The following is a 20,187-nucleotide window of genomic DNA, read 5'->3' as shown; positions in this document are numbered from 1 at the left end:
AAATCAACAGAAAGATTCCCACTGACTTCACTGGGCTTTGGAATAGGCCCTAAGATGGCCACATAGCTACATGTCTCTTCAACGGTGAAACCCAGATTAGCCCACTCTATTTTACCTTGCATTCTGCAAAAAAAGAAAACAAGAGCAGCGGCTGTTTGAGACCACTTTCCACTGCAAGACAATACCTTACTTTGTACCACACATAACCACTGTTTGAACTTGTGCTGGAGTGCAAACACATTGCATTCCTTGCTCTGCATGGTGGAATAGATTGCAGGATCAACCCAATGTATAAGTGTAATCATGAACAGAAACACTGCTTATATCAGAGGGGTAGCCATGTTAGTCTGGATCTGTAAAAGCAGCAAAGAGTCCTGTGGCACCTTGTAGACTAACAGACGTATTGGAGCATGAGCTTTCGTGGGTGAATACATCCGACGAAGTGGGTATTCACCCACGAAAGCTCATGCTCCAATACGTCTGTTAGTCTACAAGGTGCCACAGGACTCTTTGCTGCTTGGACTGCTTATGAAATTTTAACAACAAATGGTCTGGCACACTTTCTGTTGGGGGAAAAAGTCTTGTTGGCTTTGAGTGGAATAGCAACAAGGAGACAAGAAACATTGTTACAATGAAAAAAAAGATGGGTTGTTTTTTTTTAGGATGTCAGAAACTCAGAATATCTCTATTTAAAAAAGCATTTACTCACACCAATTCCTGCTCACAAAGAAATCAAGAGCAAAACTCCAACCAGAGCATGCTTCTGAACGCATAACTGTACTGCATGCAAAAGTATTCAGTACTAATTGTGTCTGTTTTTTTCTTCTATTGGCATTTGTACCCAATGTATGTATTTATTCATTTGCTACATGATTTTTAATTTTTAAGAATAAAGTTGTAGTCCCTGTACACTCTCTCTCTCTCTCTCTCTCTCTCTCTCTCTCTGTGTGTGTGTATAATTCTTGTGGGCTGGTCAGGAATTTGCATTTCACAGGAATTCCATTTTTTCAAAAGCATTTCATTCTGAATTGGAACAAATTATCAAATTTTGAAATTTTCTCACCGAACAAAATTTTTCAAACTTTTTTGGTTTGGGTCAATCAAAACATTTTGGTTTTAAATTTTTCATTTTTAAAAATATTTTGTTTAAAATAAAATAAAAATATAAAAAATAAAATTAAATATGAAATAAAATTTTGAAATGAAAAGTAACTGAAATGAAAAGCAAAATTTTCTGACTTTACTGAAATGCATCAATTTTTTAAAAACAATATTTTGTCAAAAGTGACGTTCCCATGGAATGTTTTGATTTTGATGAATAGGCATTTCCCTACAAAAAAAGTTCTATGCATTTTTTGACAGCGCTACTCAAATGAAGAACACACTTTTTTAAAGCCAGTAACAGCTTTAATTATTAATTGTAAAATATAGATGTTTGTCTAATAAAGGACAGTGTCATTAAATTGTTAGAACTGAAGTGTACCATGAATTATTAAAACAAAGCTCATTCCTTGAAGATTTCACTAACTCAGCCAGAGGTATGGGTCTACTACAGAAGGGTGAGGCTGAGGTCAGACTAGATTATCATTTTGGCTCCTTCTGGCCTTAAAGTCTATGATGATAATACTTAGCTCTCATATAGCACTTTTCATCAGTAGATCTCAAAGCAAATCACAATCTTTAATGTATTTATCCTCACAACAGCACTTTGAGGTAGGAAAGTGCTATTATTCCCCTTTTACAGATGGAGAAGTGGAATATATGGGTCCCCCGATACCATGATGGAATGCCCCTCTCCTCAGCTCCATTTATAGAGCAACTTCCGAACAGTTCTTATGCAGGTTTGCGGGGAGGCAGAAACAGGATGAAACTCCAGGGAGTACAAAGGGCGGGGCCCTTTGCTCCGTCAGGGCGGCACAACGGAGGGAGGCGGACGCAGACGCCGCGCTGCCCCCTCCCGACCTGGCTGCCGACCCCGGTGAGGCGCGGGACCAAGGGAAGCCCGAACAAGAGAACGGACGGGACTCCGTGGGACTGCCCGGCGCGGACTGCTCCGAGAGCCCGGAGGATCCGGAACCCGTGGAGGAGCTGGAGCTGCCCGCCGCCGTTTATCCGACCGAACCCGAGGTGCGTGTACCCGAACTATTGCCAGCGTTCCCCTGCTAGAGGGGCGCGCTAGAAACACCTGCCAGCGCTCCCCTGCCTGAGGGGCGCGCTGTGAACTACTGCCAGCGTTCCCCTGCTAGAGGGGTACGCTAGAGACACCTGCCGGCGCTCCCCTGCCTGAGGGGCGCGCTGCGAACTACTGCCAGCGTTCCCCTGCTAGAGGGGTATGCTAGAGACACCTGCCGGCGCTCCCCTGCCTGAGGGGCGCGCTGCGAACTACTGCCAGCATTCCCCTGCTAGAGGGGTACGCTAGAGACACCTGCCGGCACTCCCCTGCCTGAGGGGCGCGCTGCGAACTATTGCCAGCGTTCCCCTGCTAGAGGGGTACGCTAGAGACTCCTGCCGGCGCTCCCTTGCCTGAGGGGTGCGCTGCGGACTCCGGCCAGCGTTCCCCTGCTAGAGGGGCGGGCTACAGACTCCTGCTGGCGCCCCTGCCCGGGGGGCGCGCCATGGACCCCAGCCCGTAAGAGAGAGGGGACCCCTCCCTCGCCGCCGCCGGCGGTAGCCAAGGCCGCCCGGCTTACAGTTATTATGATGGGATACTCAAAAAAATTGTAAGAGAAGGGTTAGGTAAATCTTGCTTCTAGGCCCCGGGAAAAATTGAGTGCCAAATTTGCGAACTGGAACAGAAACTAGAATTCTGGAGCTACTGAATAGAATTTAGTAAGCATATCCCATCTGACTACAGTTTTCCCCAACTAATTTCAGCAAACTTCTAAGCCTTTGCTTGAAATGAAATGGATTTAAATTCAACTCATCTTCAGTGTTAAAAGAAAGATGAAAATATTTAAAAGCTTATCTAAGATTCCTAAAACATACTGAGCAATCTGTAACTTTTACTGTTATTATGTAAAACACTTACAGTGAGTTGCATTTTGAACAATAAAGTTTAACGGACTGATAGAGCTTCTCGGGTTTAAAAGTTCTGAGTTTTGCTCTAATGCGATATTGTTGAGGAACTGAGCTGTTCAAGATAGTATTCAGTGCTGTGTCATCCAAATGCTGATGATCTGTCAATACTGTTAAGCAATAAAAATACAAGCTATTAAGCAATGAAACAATATTTGGAACAATAGAAGTGCACAACAGAGTGAGTGGATGGAACCATTACAGGGATGTGTTAAAAGAATTTGCACTACTGTTTTTTTTTTTTAATTTAGAATTTTCTTGAAAAAGGTAAAGATACTCTATTGGATCCTAAAGTCTGTAAGCACATTTGAGAAATCATTTTAGCAGCATTTTTGCGCAGCTGTAGCTAAAACTGACAAGGGTTCTAAGTAACTCAGCTGATGGCTGCAATTCCACTTCCCATGGAACTGAATGTTAGATTTGCAAACCCTGGTAAAGTAAAATAGTGGTTTTGCAGCACTTAAGCCAGTTTTGACCAATCAGATGTCCATTTTTATGAAAAGAGTGGCAGGAACAGGTATCAGCTGAGTAAGAACTTTTGAGAAATGTATCTGTGGCTGCAGTCTCCACTTTACAAGTACAGTGTTTCAAATGGTTCCTTTGGCATTTAAGACATAAGACCTCTCCAAAGTCTGCAGTGATTTAACCCTGGGTGAAAAGAATTCAAGTAGGGAAAAATCCTATATATTTTAATAAGAATAATTTTTGAAATGTCATAATTTCTTCCCATTTAAAAATGTTCCAATACAATGAAACAAACGCAATAGGATATTTCAACAAAGGTGATTGAAACAAGATACTTTCAATTGAGAGGATGAAAGCACAAGGATCATAGAATCATAGAATCTCAGGGTTGGAAGGGACCTCAGGAGGTCATCTAGTCCAACCCCCTGCTCAAAGCAGGACCAAACCCAACTAAGTCATCCCAGCCAGAGCTTTGTCAAGCCTGATCTTAAAAACCTCTAAGGAAGAAGATTCCACTACCTCCCTAGGTAACCCATTCCAGTTCTTCACCACCCTACTAGTGAAAAAGTTTTTCCTAATATCCAACCTAAACCTCCCCCTCTGCAACTTGAGACCATTACTCCTTGTTCTGTCATCTTCTACCACTGAGAACAGTCTAGATCCATCCTCTTTGGAACCCCCTTTCAGGTAGTTGAAAGCAGCTATCAAATCCCCCCTCATTCTTCTCTTCTGCAGACTAAACAATCCCAGTTCCCTCAGCCTCTCCTCATAAGTCATGTGCTCCAGCCCCCTAATCATTTTTGTTGCCCTCCGCTGGACTCTCTCCAATTTATCCACATCCTTCTTGTAGTGTGGGGCCCAAAACTGGACACAGTACTCCAAATGAGGCCTCACCAGTGCTGAGTAGAGGGGAATGATCACATCCCTCGATCTGCTGGAAATGCCCCTACTTATACAACCCAAAATGCCATTAGCCTTCTTGGCAACAAGGGCACACAGTTGACTCATATTCAGCTTTTCGTCCACCGTAACCCCTAGGTCCTTTTCTGCAGAACTGCTGCCTAGCCATTCGGTCCCTAGTCTGTAGCAGTGCATGGGATTCTTCCATCCTAAGTGCAGGACTCTGCACTTGTCCTTGTTGAACCTCATCATATTTCTTTTGGCCCAATCCTCTAATTTGTCTAGGTCCCTCTGTATCCTATCCCTACCCTCCAGCGTATCAACCACTCCTCCCAGTTTAGTGTCATCTGCAAACTTGCTAAGGGTGCAGTCCACACCATCCTCCAGATCGTTAATGAAGATATTGAATAAAACCGGCCCCAGTTTTAGCATATTAGCATCCCATAGACATAATTGCCCAATTTGTTGTGTGGCTTTATCTATATCTAAACGCATATCTTCCTTAAAAAGCAACATTCATAATGGAAATTAGACAATTACAATTACTTCAACAGTTTTGTAAGCTAACATCTCAATATCCATCCTTGTTATTTATAAGTAGGCTTGACAGAAGTCGATTTTTATTTTCTTATAATTTTGATGGATAATATCTATTTTTATTTTAAGTTTTTTCTATTTTTTAATCATTTTAAATTTTCACATATATGGGAAATTATGGGAGTCAGGGGGGGTCCGACTACTTTCTGATCCCTCCCAATTATGATTCAAAACGTTAAAGTTTTCTAACCACTAAAACACAAATTGTCAACATCACAAGTCAAAATATACAAAGCAAATATCCTTAAATTAAACCCCAGTAAATTCTCTAGCAGCATTTTTGTATTTGGACCATCTGTAAATTTTGATTATCATCAATGGAAATATTTTTTTCATCACATTGAAATTGAAATGTACTGAAATTTACAGATAAACTTCTAATCCTTCCAAGACTATTTATAAGAATTCTACTACCTTGGTATAAAAAATGTTTCCTACCTGTGACAGATAACTGCTGGCATCTCTGTGAATATGACTGGTCTGTTAAGAAATGACATATTTTGAAGGAAAAATAGTTGCTTTAATTGAGTATGACATTGCTACTAACCACTTAACATTGTACGATTGCTATTAATTCTGAGTTATAGATAAATGCTGCGTTTCAGTTGTTAGGAAAAAAAGTAATCACTGATGAAAACTTGCTACTCTGCGTAAAACTTCATTTATATTTGTCTTGATGTCATTTGTAGTTGAGAAATTTCTATTTTTTTAGTTGTGAAAATCTGTCTCCTATCTACATTGTAAGCGGTAATGGCATCGCCTAATCATTCAAAAATCCATCTGCTTTTGATCCCTGACTTACATCTTGTGTTTATTTTATTTTATTTTTCATAGATGTTTTGTTTGTCCACTAACTAGACCAAATATGGTCCAATGGCAGACAATTGAGATGAATGATCATATGAATGTGCCACTTAAAGTGTTTTAAACCATGAAAGGTGCTTTACAATAGATTAATACCTGCATCTGACAATGCCTCTTACCATAAGAGGGTCCATTCCATTCTGTTTGGGCAAGACCTGCTTTTCATTATCTCTGTGTCCTTTAGGTTTTGCTCAAACTGTATAGGAGAAGAGACTAACAGTAAAAGGCTTCATCAGGTGCAGGTATCTTTATTCATATATAATAATATTTATCTTAGATTTATGTTTACATGTGTATGTACATGTTAGTACAGCCCTCGTTACTAATCACATTTGAGCTGCACTTTTATTTTCACCCAAACCTTGTTTTCTATATTTGTTAACAAAGAATAGTATTACAGCAAACATCTCTGCAATTAGATTCCATACACTATAGGATATCTGATACCTTTCACAGACACAGATTTCTGTTAAGCTCAAGGACACTGAAACATGCTTTTATCCTGATCAACAGCTCTGGACATTAACTTCTCCTGCCTGATAGAGTGAGTTCTAGAAATAATTTATTCACTATTCTCATTGTTCCTGACCGCATCAAAAGTTCAGAAGTCTATAACTTCATAATCTGACAGCTAACAGGTAATTTGCTTGGAAACAAACCCAACACCTTTTTTCTTAGTCTTGTAGCAATTCTGAGGTTCTGTCTATACGGTGGTCACCACAGTGGAATCTAAGAGCAGTAAGGGTCTCCTAAATAGATGCGGTTCTACAGGATTCAATTCTACACAAAAGAGAATTAATATAAAAGAGAGAACTAATGAAAAAAGACAGTTACCTGTTCCGTAACTGGTGTTCTTTGAGCTGTTGCTCATGTCTATTCCACAATAGGTATGTGTGCTCGCCATGTGTACCGGTGCCAGAAGTTTGTCCTTTAGCAGTACCTGTAGTGAGGGAGCACCACTGCAACCCCTGGAGTGGTGCCTCTATATTGTGCTATAAGGGGAGCTGCGCGCTCCCCCCACCCTCAGTTCCTTCTTGCCGGACAACTCCGACAGAGGAGAAGGAGGGCGGGATGTGGAATAGCCATGAGCAACACATCTCAAAGAACACCAGTTATGGAACAGGTAACTGTCTTTTTCTTCGAGTGATTGCTCATGTGTATTCCACAGTAGGTGATTCCAAGCTGTATGTATTGGAGGTGAGTAGGATTTACGAGTTCCCAGGACGCAGTGCCGCCCTGCTGAACCCGGTGTCATCCCTAGTTCGTGAGACGATCGCATAATACGAAGTAAACCTGTGAGCTGAGGCCCAAGTGGCTGCACTACAGATGTCCCGGATAGGGGCATGAGCTACGTAGGCAGCCGATGAGGCCTGAGCCCTCGTTGAGTGCGCCCTGATGATTGGAGGCGGGGGAACCCCTGCCAGATCATAGCACATGTGTATGCACGAGGTAATCCAGCTGGAAAGACACTGGGTGGAGATAGGCTGCCCCTTGCCCTGGAATTCTACTGGAACTCTTTCCACTGCCCCCAGGTGTAGTAGTCGCTCCACTTACTGCTCTAGGTTGGGCAGGGGTGAGCTGAACTGCAATGTGTAGCCCCTGGAAACGGTGTTGAGGACCCATTGGTCCGAAGTTATACAGGACCACGCCCTGCAGAAGGCAGACAAACGGTTGCAGAACACAAATTTTATTAATAGGAGGGTCTCCCTGCAACTGTCCCAGTGCCCCCTGCAAATAGTCAAATCCGCCTTTTTCCTGCCTTTTGCCCTTAGAGGGCCCTGGCTGCGGGGCAGAGTGGGACTGCCGCTAAGACCGGCACTTCTGGTCTCTTGGCCTCTTGTACGGGGGCTCGTATCTGCTTCTTGCAGATTGAGCCGACTGCTGTGGTTTGGCCTTGTCCTTAGCTGGAGGGACGTAGAGGCCCAAGGTTTGCAGAGTGGTATGGGAATTTTTCATCCCGTGCAGCCTGACATCTGTCTGATCTGCGAACAGAGCCTTCCCATCGAATGGTAGGTCCTGCATGAGGGACTGGGCCTCCGCCGATATCCCGGACAGGAGGAGCCACGACACCCTGTGCATAGATATCGTGGACGTCATCGAACAGGCTGCCATGTCGGCTGCGTCTGACGTGCCTGAAGGGCCGCTTTGGCTGCCGCCGCCCTCTCATCCACCAGAGCCTTAAAGGCCTTTCTGTCCCGCTCTGGGAGGAGAGGTTTGAACTTTGGCAGGGACTCCCATAGGTTGAAATCATAGTGGCTCAGCAAGGCCTGATGATTGGCCACCCTGAGTTGGAAACTCGCACAGGAATAAAATTTCCTACTGAAGGAGTCCAGTCTTCTGGCATCTTTGTTCTTGGGGGTGGGCACGGGCTGTCCCCGTCGCTCTCGATGGTTTAACAATTCCACCACTAGCGAGTTAGGTGCTGGGTGGGACTAGAGGTACTCACGGTTCTGGGCCGGCATGAAGTACTTCCTCTCAGCCTTCTTGGAGATCGGGGCCAAGGAGGCGGGAGTTTTCCACAAGGCGATGGAGATGTTGGCCACCCCCTGGTGGAGGGGTAGCAGCACACGGCCCGGTACAAAGGAAGACAGTATATTAAAAAGGGAGTTGGACTGGCCCTCCATCTCCTCGGCCTGCAGCTGGAGGTTGGACGCCACCCACTTTAGCAGGTCTTGATGTGCCTTAAAATCCTCCTGCGGGATAGAGGGTGGGGGTATCGTTATGGTGTCCTCCGGCATCGGTGAGAGAGCCAGCCTGGAGCTATGGGCCTCCGTGGGTACTGGGCGATCGACCCCCAGGTCGGAATCCGGGCATGGAGCTGCCAACTCATGGCCTGCCGATCTGCTCCTTGGCTGAGATGGTGCCCACTGGCACCACTATCCCTGCCACAGGGCCCCTTGCCACTGCCCAAGCTGAGGGCCCGGTGGCGCTGGTTGGTCCGGCGGAGCCGCGCAGTCCGGAGGTGGTGGGCTGGGTGCCGAGGCTGAGGTCGCCGTCGAGTGTGGTCCCATAGGAGTGGTAGGAGTGGCGGTGCTTTCTATGCCGTCTTCTGCAGGACCGGGTCCTCAACGTCAAGAACGGGTACCCGTCAAAAGTGCTGCTCTGGTACTCTCCTCGGCGCTGTGAGCTTTGGTGCTTCGGTGGCAGAGAATCATGAGGGGAGCCCCATGTGTAACGTCTGGCAGTGTGGGAGCATTGACGTCGATTGTGTCGGGACTGGCTACGGAAACTGCGTCACGAGGAGGATTGTCTCTGGCGCCTGTCTCGGTGCCTGCGCCCCCCACCGCGCGGCATGGAGGGACCTCGAGACTCCTGCCCAGGTGGCGAACCGATTAGCCTGGTTGGCGTCAAGGGTGAGCATAAACTGCAAGTTGACCAGCCACTGTGCGTCCAACGAGGCAGGGAGCGGTCTTCGGAGTGAGAGCTGTGCCGCGCTGAGGGGGACTGACGAGTACACAGCGGTGGCTTGCTGCGGGACCGAAGGCCCGTCACCGGCGGCGCCCTGGGTACCAGTAGGCTCAGAATGTCCTGTGCAGCCTGTAGAGCCTCCGGTGTTGATGGCATCCTGACCGCAGGAGACGCGCATGCGGATGGCGCCAGGCTGCTCTGCTCAGCACGAGTCGGAGGTTTTGGGCCCGGGGGGGAGACCGAGGGCTGCCTGATGTGGGACCAGCCTATCCCCTTTCCTTCTCTTGGTGCCGCTGTGAGATGGAGCCCTTCCCTTGCTTATTGGAGGGGGAGCGGTCCCGGCTGGTGGAGGGGGCCTTGCTGCGCACCAATGATGTGGTGCCGGGCGCCGAGTCCGCTCAGCACGCTGGAGTTGGGGCCAGCGCCGATTCCATAAGGAGTGCTCGAAGCCTGATGTCCCTCTCCTTCTTAGTCCACGGCTTCAATGACCTGCAGATCTTGCAGCATTCTCTCACGTGAATTTCACCCAAACAGCGGAGACACTCAGCATGCAGATCACTCCTTGGCATGGAATGGCGACAAGAGTCGCACGACTTGAAACCTGGGGCCTGCGGCATGCCCCGAGCCCGCTCTAACAACTGAAACTACTAACTCTAGCAATGGTACCACTAAGGTCAATTAGAAAGGCTGCAGCAGAGCTGGAGCACGAAGTTCCGACCACCTTCACTGGTGGCAAGAAGGAACTGAGGGTGGGGGGAGTGCGCAGCTCCCCTTATACTGCGATATAGAGCACCACTCCAGGGGTCACAGCAGTGCTCCCCCATTACTGGTACTGCTAAAGGAAAAACTTCCAGCACCAGTGCACATGGCGATCACGCACACCTACTGTGGAATACACATGAGCGATCACTCGAAGAAGGTATATTAAGTATAAATCCAATAGCAGCTGCAAACTTTTCCCTCCAATTACAAACTTTTAAAAAAATAAAAAAGTGTGTACTGAATTTCTAAAACCACAGCATCATTCCCTTAAACATCTGTATATTAGCTCATATGTGTCTATTGTCTTTTTGATGATTGGGAGATTTATGCAGGTAACATACATACTTCCATTTCGTTCTAACACTCGTGAAGTGCCCAGAAAGGAAAACAGATTCTAGAATCTTAGTTCTTCAAAACAGAGGGAGTGACTATTTTGCTACTATTCCTATGTATCATCATAGGCACAGGGTAGCCTCTTTCTTAGGCAGAGACCTTAATTTTGATATGAGTTTCCTTAAACCAGCATTCTGATTTTCATGAACATGCTTCCTGTTAAGGGCTTGTACACAGTGGGGTAATGCGCTATGGGGGTGTGCTTTCTGAAGCACACTAGTTGCACATTAATTGGTGTGTGTACCCTGCTGGTGCGCACTAAATGTTCTCTAGTGTGCTTTAACACAGTGCTGTTTGAAAACAGTGCTACATTAAAGTGAAGTGAAGATCTTACCGTCTGTGTTTAAATTAACTCTTTACCAAGTTGTTTTTAACATTCGTTTATTTACATGACATTCATTCATTTGCATGACAAACTTCTGCTGTGAGATAGAAGAATAAGTGAATATTGGTTTCTGGTCTAATAGGTCCATATGTATCTTGTATCTCCCAAATACTTTTTGTTTAAAGAATATTAAATATAACATGACCAGTACTATTTTTATGTAGCAAGAGGGAGTGAATCAATTTCCAATTGGTCTTACATGATAGATTGCCAAAAATGCCATCCAATTCCATTGAAGACATGCTCTCCACAGTTTGAGACTCTGTGAGATTCACAGAATCCATGAATCTATAAAGAAAGAACAAAATTTTAAAGATACAAATATATACATTTTCTGTGGTTTTCAATAGATCTTAAAGGTAGCAAAGATGTGAACCTTTTATTCACAGAGTCCAACTAGGATGTTTAGCTACAATAGAAACTCTTGAATGGACATAGAACAGAAAAGAATCCAAGGGCATGTTTATTGAAGATGCAGTAGGGGAGACCCTCTGAATCAATATCCTATATAGTACAAAGAAAGAACTGTGCTGCTGGAAGTGCAGACTTTCTGATGAAATATAAAATTGAGACCTTGAACCTTAGCTATTCTTTGCCTATGGGCCCTAATTCAATAAAGTATTTATTGATGTGCCTTGCCTTAAGCATGGGTTTAAATCTCACTGACTTCAATTAGACCTAAGCACATGCTTTAAGTGAAGCAAATGCTTAATTATTTTGCTGAATTGGCATCTTCATCATTAAAAGACTGCATGTCACTTTTTAAAAGAGTATTGTGTCTATAACACCTGCTAGCTTGACTAAATCATAACTTGGACCATTATGATTTGTTAATCTAAACTCCTCTTATAGTATCATTTGGAAAATTTAATCCTCACTTGCCTACCCTCTTTTGTTCTGTGGTGTGGTAGAGCCAAACAGGAACCTCATTCCACTCCAGAAGCACTAGGTGCTTACATGTAATCAGTCCCTAAAGCACTTACAAATGTAAATAGCTTAATATTTACTGGAACTAAAATTCTAAAATACTGCATTTAAAACGTCCAGACTAGTCTCAAAGATTATTTACAAAACTTACGCTTTTAGTTCTTTGACATCTGGATTATTTTCTGGCAAGACCCTAATTCCTCGACCATAACAGGTGCCACCATGAAGATGAAATTCTACATAGGAAACATCAGGCTGGTTCTCAGCACTGGCTTGTTTTGTATGCAGACTGTAAATTCTCAGAAAGCTTCCAACCTAAACAAACACATGATTTCATAATACAAAATGAATAGAATTATCATGCTTTTCTCCTAGAAAAAGCCTATCAATCCTCAGAATCAACCCCCTTGTTTACTTTTACTCCACTTTACTTTTACTCTCAGTGTTAAGCTGGTGTGCAACTGTCCCATCAGTTGAGGAAGACTGGATCTGGCTTCCTGCAAAGTCTATCAATTCTGCTCTCCAAGCAGCCAAAGTTGCTGGTAAAAAGCAAACAAGCCCAAGGACTTCCTCCCTGGAAGGACGGAATACATTTTTATAATTGCAATAAGACTCTCCAGAGACAGATCTGTGTTGTAATTTTCATGTACACATGGTTTATTTGATAGCACTTAGTATTTGGCTTCATGTCCACCACAGCACTAGGAGTAAATTAATGCAATAAATTTCACGCCCCATCATATCTTATTGTTCAATGAACAAATAATCTTCTTTGGGGCACCAAAGAACCAATACTTTTCACAGTTCGCTACCTTTGTCACTACTTCTAATGCTGCCAGACTTCCTCTCCGCGGGTCAACAGTAGGTACAGTATTCCTTGCCTTGCTTAGAATCAGTTCTGTTATCTCAAAACACATTCTTGCCAAATTACAAAAATAATTGTAAATCTATTTACAAAGATGACTTCAAAGACAAAGGAGGTCCCAGATGCTTACTGGTGTTTCACATATTTTCAGAATGATTATTTTTTATTATAACAAAAATAAATGGTAGTTTTTTCATAAGGTAGGCAAATTTGTGGGGGTTAACTATGTTGCTCATTTTCCTTTTACTTATTTTAATGATTTAGGAATATAATTTACTGTTTTCCAAATCCTCATTGGAAAACATCAGCCAGGATTCAGTTACACAGCCTTCTTTTAAGTTGCAAATATTTAATAATCTGGATTTATATTTGTTCTAAGTACCTTTGAAACTTGACTCATATATGTAAACTACAGAAGACTCTAAATTCACACTGGATTAACCTCAATATTGCAGGGGTCACAATTAAAAAGTTCTGTTTTGACTGCCTGGTTTAAACACAGAATCGCCCACACTGGCAGAAATTTCTGAAGTGCACTCATCGCACTTATTGGGCCAGATTCCCAGCAGGTGTACACTGGAAAAACTCCATTGAAGCCAATGGATTTATGCAGATTAATATTAACTAATGGTGTGGCCCATTATTTTTATAGCCACATCTGTTTTGCATCACAGTTTACAGTGGGTGCAGTCACAGTTCAGGAGACATTCTTTGTTACTTACACACCTAGATAATTATTTTTTTAAAATAAAAATGTACGAATAAAAGTGTTTTGCATTTGTTCACTTACATGATAAATATTTAAATTTGAAGGAGCAAGAGGGAAGGGACTGGAGATAATGGCCTGCACCTTTAAACATCAATGAGAGATTTGCAATTGTCTAAGCACAGAACCAGTCCCAAGACAGAGAGGGACTAACTGAAACTAATGAGTCTTGAAGACAGATTTAAGAGTCTACAAGGTGCAAAGTGTCTGGGTGTGCATTCCTGGCATATGGAGAATGGTGACAGAAGGCAAAAAGTTGCTTCTGAGAGGAGGATATCAACAAAGCATCGAAATGTGACGAGTTGGCAGAACACAGGTTGTAGGTGGAGAAAAGGAAATGTAGTCAGGAGCAACACTGTACAGAACTTTGCAGAGGAAGTTAAAGAGTTTGAGCTTGATGCAGATGAAGACCAGAAGTCAGTGCAAGTTTTCAAGAGAGCAATACATATGCACACAGTTAAGTGGAACAGTGAATAAAGAAGATGATTTTTCCAGTAGCATGATGAGTAAACTGACTGGCACACGGTAAAGGCTGAAAGAAAAGCTATTCAAAGCTTTTAAAAAAAAAAAAGTACTTATTTTATTTCCAAACCACCATCTACTACCTCCCATTACTCAGGATACTGATGATTGAGAAACACCATACAATTATTGTAATAAAAATCACACTCTTCAAATTAAATTGGCTCAACCAGAGCAGACTTAGATATAAAAAGAGCCATACTGGGTCAGACCAACGGTCCATCTAGCCCAGTATTCTGTCTTCTGACAGTGGTCAATTCCAGGTGCTTCAGAGGGAATAAACAGAACAGGGAAATCATCAAATGGTCCATTCCATGTTACCCAATCCCAGCTTCTACCAAACAGAGGCTAGGGATATTTCAGAGCATGGATCTGCATCCCTGACCATCCTATTGAGGGACTATCCACCATGAACTTATCTAGTTTGGGTTTTTTTGAACCCTTCGCAACATCCTCTGGCAGAGTTCCACAGGTTGACTGTGTGTTGTGTGAAGAAATACTGCCTTTGTTTGTTTTAAACCTGCTGCCCATTACTTTCATTTGGTGACCCCTAGTTCTTGTGTTATGAGAAGTAAATAACACTTCCTTATTTACTTTCTCCACACCAGTCATGATTTTATCGACCTCAATCATATCCCCTCCTTAGTTGTCTCTTTTCCAAGCTGAAGAGTCTCTCCTCATATGGAAGCTGTTCCATACCTCTAAACATTTTTGTTGCCCTTTTCTGAACCTTTTCCAATTCCAATATATCTTTTTTGAGATGGAGGAACCACATCTGCACACAGTATTCAAGATGTGGGCATACCATGGATTTATATAGAGGCAATATGATATTTTCTGTCTTATTATCTATCCCTTTCTTAATGATTCCCAACATTTTGTTAGCTGTTTTTGACTGCTGCTGCACACTGAGTGGATGTTTTCAGAGAATTAGCCACAATAACTCCAAGATCTCTTTCTTGAGTGGTAACAGTTAATTTAGACCCTATCATTTTATATGTATAGTGGCGATTACGTTTTCCTATGTGCATTATTTTGCATTTTTCAACATTGAATTTCATCTGCCATTTTGCTGCCCCGTCACCCAGTTTTGTGAGATTCCTTTGTCTCTTTGGAGCTTTTGATTATGATATCCTAATGGCCTGAAATGCACTGATTACATTCAATTAATTCTCTGACTAGAGATTCTATAGTGTTCTGAGTTTCCTGTGAGGCTAACCACTTGTTTTTCCATCTTGGTCACTTGAGATTTGAACATTAGCTGTCATTACTGACTGGTATTATCAACAACTTACTAAGCAAATGGTAAAGTGCCAACTATCTTTAAATTCTGGGATCATTCCTTTTAATAAGGAACCAAGTCTGGACAATGAAGAGCTTGCCTATACTGTTTACTCTCAAACCTCTCATTTTGGGGATGGTGTTTGGTACATCAGTGCTTATTCAATTCCAGGTGCATTTTTTTTCCATAGACTCTAGGACTGGAAGGGACCTCAAGAGGTCATCGAGTCCATTCCCCTGCCCTCATGGCAGGACCATTTGGACACCAATGACATAGCAGGTAGATTCCAATCTCCCTGTTGGCTTTCCTTAGAGTTGAGACTGTTCTAATCAGAGTCTTAAATTATCTGCTGGATTTAAAATAAACAGCTGACTGTTGTGTTTATGTTGGATCTCTCAGTAGTCTTTTTATAGGCCAGACCAGTCACTAAATTACATTGCTACCCTTCATTCCTGGAATATGTCTTGAAGTAAATCAATGATAATGGGCAAATGTGTTTCATCAACGAATTGGAAGTGTGGTGTCTTTCAAACTTCTATACTATCCGTTTGGCTTAGACTTTCTACCACTGTGTCGGAAGTCAGCAACAGACTGCACTTTTGCTAGGGAGGTGCTATGGAGTGGAAACTACTCCCTTCCTGAAAGCTGTCTGTCTCTTCCTCCTTTGAAAATGTATAAACATCCCATACACCTTAAAGCTTTGGATTCAGAGATGTTTACATTATATTTTTCACCACTTCTTCCAATCTTCTTCCTCTCTTTTTTAAAGTTGGATTTCTCCATCTGATTTCATGTCTTTGTATTTTAAGAGAGTATTTTATTAGTTTCATCAGAATGTTAACAGTGGTAAGCTTTTTTTTTTAATTCTCTCTCTTTTTTAAAATGAAATGAGAACTGAGAAATTCATAACCAGTTGATAAAAGTTTTTTACTGCCTTTTTGAACAATCCTGAGGTAAAGACAGCACAAGGTAAAAGGCAGATATTTGCAGAAATTAATACTACAGAGTTTGGGGGGAATTTGGAGGGAAGTAACCGGTTGGGAGTTGTGGAAAAGTTAAAAGGTAACAGTTGTGAAGATGTGAGTAACAGTTGTGGTGTTATAAGAAGGAAGTTTTTGGTTTGATGAGAAAACCCAGTTATGTAAATGTAATTATTTGTGCAGCTTGGTACAGTCACATTGAGTGGAACCCTGGTAGTTAAACAGATTATATAAGGGGGTCAGGTGCCTCCTACCACCACTATGTGTTTGTTCCCAGGAGCCTTTATAGCTATTCTGAGGGAAAATGGGCCCTTTTCCCACAGAAATGGTCTGTAAAGGACTGCTCCAGGTACCAGATATTCTGATCTATATTATTTGACTATTGGACGAGTTAATCAAAATCACTAAAGGAACGTAAGGAGTTTCTTCTATTGAAACTTAACTTGACTGTCTCTGATTGTACAAGATTGGAGTGTAATCGGGGTACAGTTGTGTAAAAAATAATAATAGCAGTGCAAGGAATGTTAATATCAATGATTGTGAAACCCTCATTTCTATATTATTTTATCTTCACAGCCCCCCACTTTTCTATTGTTAATCTCTCGCTGGGAAGCCAAATGGCAGGACAGAAAAGAGAACCACGCATTTGAGGTCCTTAAACCATGATTTGAGGACTTCAGTAACTCAGACATAAGTTAGAGGTTTGTTACAGGAGTGGGTGGGTGAGATTCTGTGGCCTGCATTGTGCAGGAAGTCAGACTAGATTATCATAATGGTCCCTTCTGACCTTAAAGTCTATGAGTCTCTGGTTCTCTAATTGTTTCTGTCTGCTGTATAAACAATTTTGCTAAGGTGTAAGTTAATTAGGGTAGTGGGATATAATTGGTTAGAGAATTATGTTACAATATGTTTGGATTGGTTGGTTAAATTTTCAGTAAAATAACTGATTAAGGTATAGCTGAGAATATTACTATACAAACGGGTCAAACAGGAAGTGGTGGGAAGGGAAATTGGAACCATGCTAGCTAAGGGGTGGAACAGGAACAGGGAATAGGGAACGGGGAACAGGGACACAGGCAAGGCTCTGCAGTATCAGAGCTGGGAAGGGGGACTTGGGGTTAACGCTCTGTGGCGTCAGAGCTGGGAAGGGGGACACGGGGTAAATGCTCTGCGGCATCAGTGCTGGGAATGGAACACTGGGGAACAGACTATAGGTGTATAGAGGTAAGTCCGACTGGTGTGAAGGGCTTAGGAATATGCTTGCTTGCAAACTAACCCCAATAAATATCGCATTGCCTGCACTTAGGACTTCTGTTCTTTTGCTGCTTGCTGTCTGCATGACAAGAACCAGGGAAGTGGGAGGGTGAAGGAAAAGCCCTCTAACAGTGTTTAGAAAGATAAATGCTTGTATTTGTTTTTCCCCAGCTTTCCAAGTACTGGTATAGTGAGATGACTGCACGAGCCTCCAATTTATCCATATGGAGCAGCTCAGTAGAAGCTAAACACATGAATCCAGCCAGAGAGAAGTGGAAAAATGTCACTGACTTAAGCAAACTGGCAACCTGGAGATTTTGCTGTTTCAGTTCCGTTTTCCCCAGACTCAGTTTAAGCATAAATCTTTTCACAGGTTAATTCTTAGCAAAGTAGGAATAAGTGTGAAATGAACAGCCTAAACTTCAATGAGAAATCATCTAGTGGATAAGGCTAAGCCCCTAAAAATATGGGGATAATTTCCATCTGATACATTTATAGTCATTTGGGCTTGGTCACCAATAATCTAATTTGTATTTTTTTTAATCAGTATCCTGGATTTAATACAAATGTGATATATCCTGGTGTGTGTGTGTATAAAAACAATGAACAATATTTTTTACTTTTTTTTTTTTTGGCCTACTGAGTAGGTGCAGAGGAAAGTCTGAGATATGTGATGACTGAGAGATTAATCTTGTTGAGTTAGGGATAAGTATGTACTAGGCAGCAGAGGTAGAGCTTTGGCTGGTGCCAATTGCTCTTTTCTTGGGATCAGCCTAAACACCAGGCCACTAGAATACTGGGATGAGATGAAAAAAGAAAAAAACAGTTTAGTACACAGAATCTGATTCTTCCAAAGAAAACAGAACTCTACTTGAGAGAGAGGAAAGCCAGGTTCCCTTTCTCTGAACTTCTTTTGTTTTCCTTTTCCTTCTTGCCCCTAGCCCCAATATGCCAAAGTATTTAAGCATGAGAGTGGGTCCCTTGCAACCGATGGAACTATTCACATGCATAATTTTGTTCACATCCTAGGAGCTTTGCTGTTGTTGTGGGAACTTCTCTGTTTCTACCTAACAAAGTTAATAAAATACAGTTTAATACATACTTATTAATTACCTTCCCTAATATTACTTTCTCCCACCACACATAAACTATTGCTTTAATTGCTGGTACAATGGTATCAAGAATAAAGGGAAGCTGGTGCATACAATTATGAACATGAAAGGAGCTGCTTCATGAAATAATCTCCCTATTAAGATGTAGTCCGTGCTGTGAAAGCATTTGTAAGCCCCATGACCTACAAAATCATCAACCCCACCATTAACTCAAACTAAAAACAGGATAAGAATAATCCAAGAGTAATTAGGATTAATCCTGCAGTGAGACCATAGGAAGCCAGAAAGAAGCCAATTAGAAACAGCTGATAAACTGTCAAATTAGGAAAGGTACAAGGTCAAAAAAAAATATGAGTAATTTTGAAAGAATACATCTTACTTGTATGGAATTCTTTGCATCAGACTTAGAGTGAAGTATGATAAGTCTCAAAAGTTGAAACACACAAAACATAAGTATCAGAGGGGTAGCCGTGTTAGTCTGGATCTGTAAAAACAGCAAAGAGTCCTGTCCAAAACGTCTGTTAGTCTATAAGGTGCCACAGGACTCTTTGCTGCTTTTACAAAACATAAGGATGCTGTTGCATAGCCTTGTAGTGCTATACAGATAGTAACTTAAAAAACAAAACAAACCCCTAAACTCAAGGGAAAAAATGACTACTTACCTTACTACAGTACTATAAATTGTTGTTCTTCAAAATGTGGGTGCATGCATATATTCCACTCAGATGTGCGCATGCCCTGTGCACCAAAGCCAGAGAAGGTAGGCTAGCAGTACTCAGAGGGGTGGGAGTCATATCCACTGGCCCCTCATCTCCTCCCCAAGGAATATAAGGTGGCCCCTTATATCCACTGGCCCCTCTCAGTTCCTTTGCACTGAAAGTCAAGGATTGAGACTCTGATGCAGAGGGGACAAAAGGTGGAGTATGGAATACATATCTGTACCCAAATTTCAAAGAACAGATACAGTATAGGTAAGTACCAGTCTTTTCTCTGAGTGGTTGCAGACCTGCATTCCACTCAGGTGAGTCACAAGCAGTATCAGAAAGAGGTGGGGCTCTGAGTCTACTTAAAGAGCATCTGAAAGACTGCCTTTCCAAAATTCACATCTGATCTGGATGCAGTTGTAATAGCATAATGCTTGGTAGAAGTATGTATGGAAGAGCAAGTAGCAGCCCTGCAAATGTCTAATATCAAAACATCACTGAGAAACGTGATCTATGAGACATTATCAAATGGCCCCTTGCCTCTGTGGAAGTTAAGTCTGAGCTATCCCAGAAGCCATTGTAATACAGGCTATTATCCATCTGAAAATCGTCTGTGCGGAGACCGTTTGACCTTTCTGTAATCCACAAATGAAACAGAAAGAAGAAGAAGTGATGAAAAATTGGCTTAGTTCTTTCCAAGTAAAATTCTAAGCATCATCTCACATCCAAGGAATGAAGATGCTGTTCATCAACATCTGAATGAGGTTTGGAAAAAAAAAACAGATAAGCAAATTGTCTGGTTAAGATGAAATTGTGACAAAAACTTTAGATGAGGTCTCAAGGCCACTTTGTCCTTGAAAAACTGGGTATACAGAAGGTCCGCCGTTAGGACCTGAAGCTCGCTAACTCTTCTCATGGAAGTTATG

The 20,187-nt window shown here is 42.4% G+C and overlaps 1 protein-coding gene across 5 annotated transcripts in view; it reads right to left on the bottom strand.

Moving 5' to 3' along the window:
* The window catches only part of POT1 (protection of telomeres 1), a 188,068-nt gene that overhangs the window by 25,403 nt on the left and 142,478 nt on the right, over window positions 1-20,187 (bottom strand). For all 5 annotated transcript variants that reach the window (XM_045031745.1, XM_045031744.1, XM_045031753.1 and 2 more), the window contains 4 exons: window positions 11,928-12,091; window positions 11,049-11,137; window positions 5,476-5,517; window positions 3,029-3,185 (listed from right to left, as the gene is read on the bottom strand). In XM_045031745.1, the coding sequence (XP_044887680.1) occupies window positions 3,029-3,185; window positions 5,476-5,517; window positions 11,049-11,137; window positions 11,928-12,091 (452 nt within the window). The remainder of the gene's footprint in view (window positions 1-3,028; window positions 3,186-5,475; window positions 5,518-11,048; window positions 11,138-11,927; window positions 12,092-20,187) is intronic.

This window comes from Mauremys mutica, chromosome 1 (genome assembly GCF_020497125.1).
Source record: "Mauremys mutica isolate MM-2020 ecotype Southern chromosome 1, ASM2049712v1, whole genome shotgun sequence".
Lineage (NCBI taxonomy): Eukaryota > Metazoa > Chordata > Testudines > Geoemydidae > Mauremys > Mauremys mutica.
Note: the sequence above shows the minus strand (reverse complement) of the source record. Positions and strands in the feature narration are given on the sequence as shown.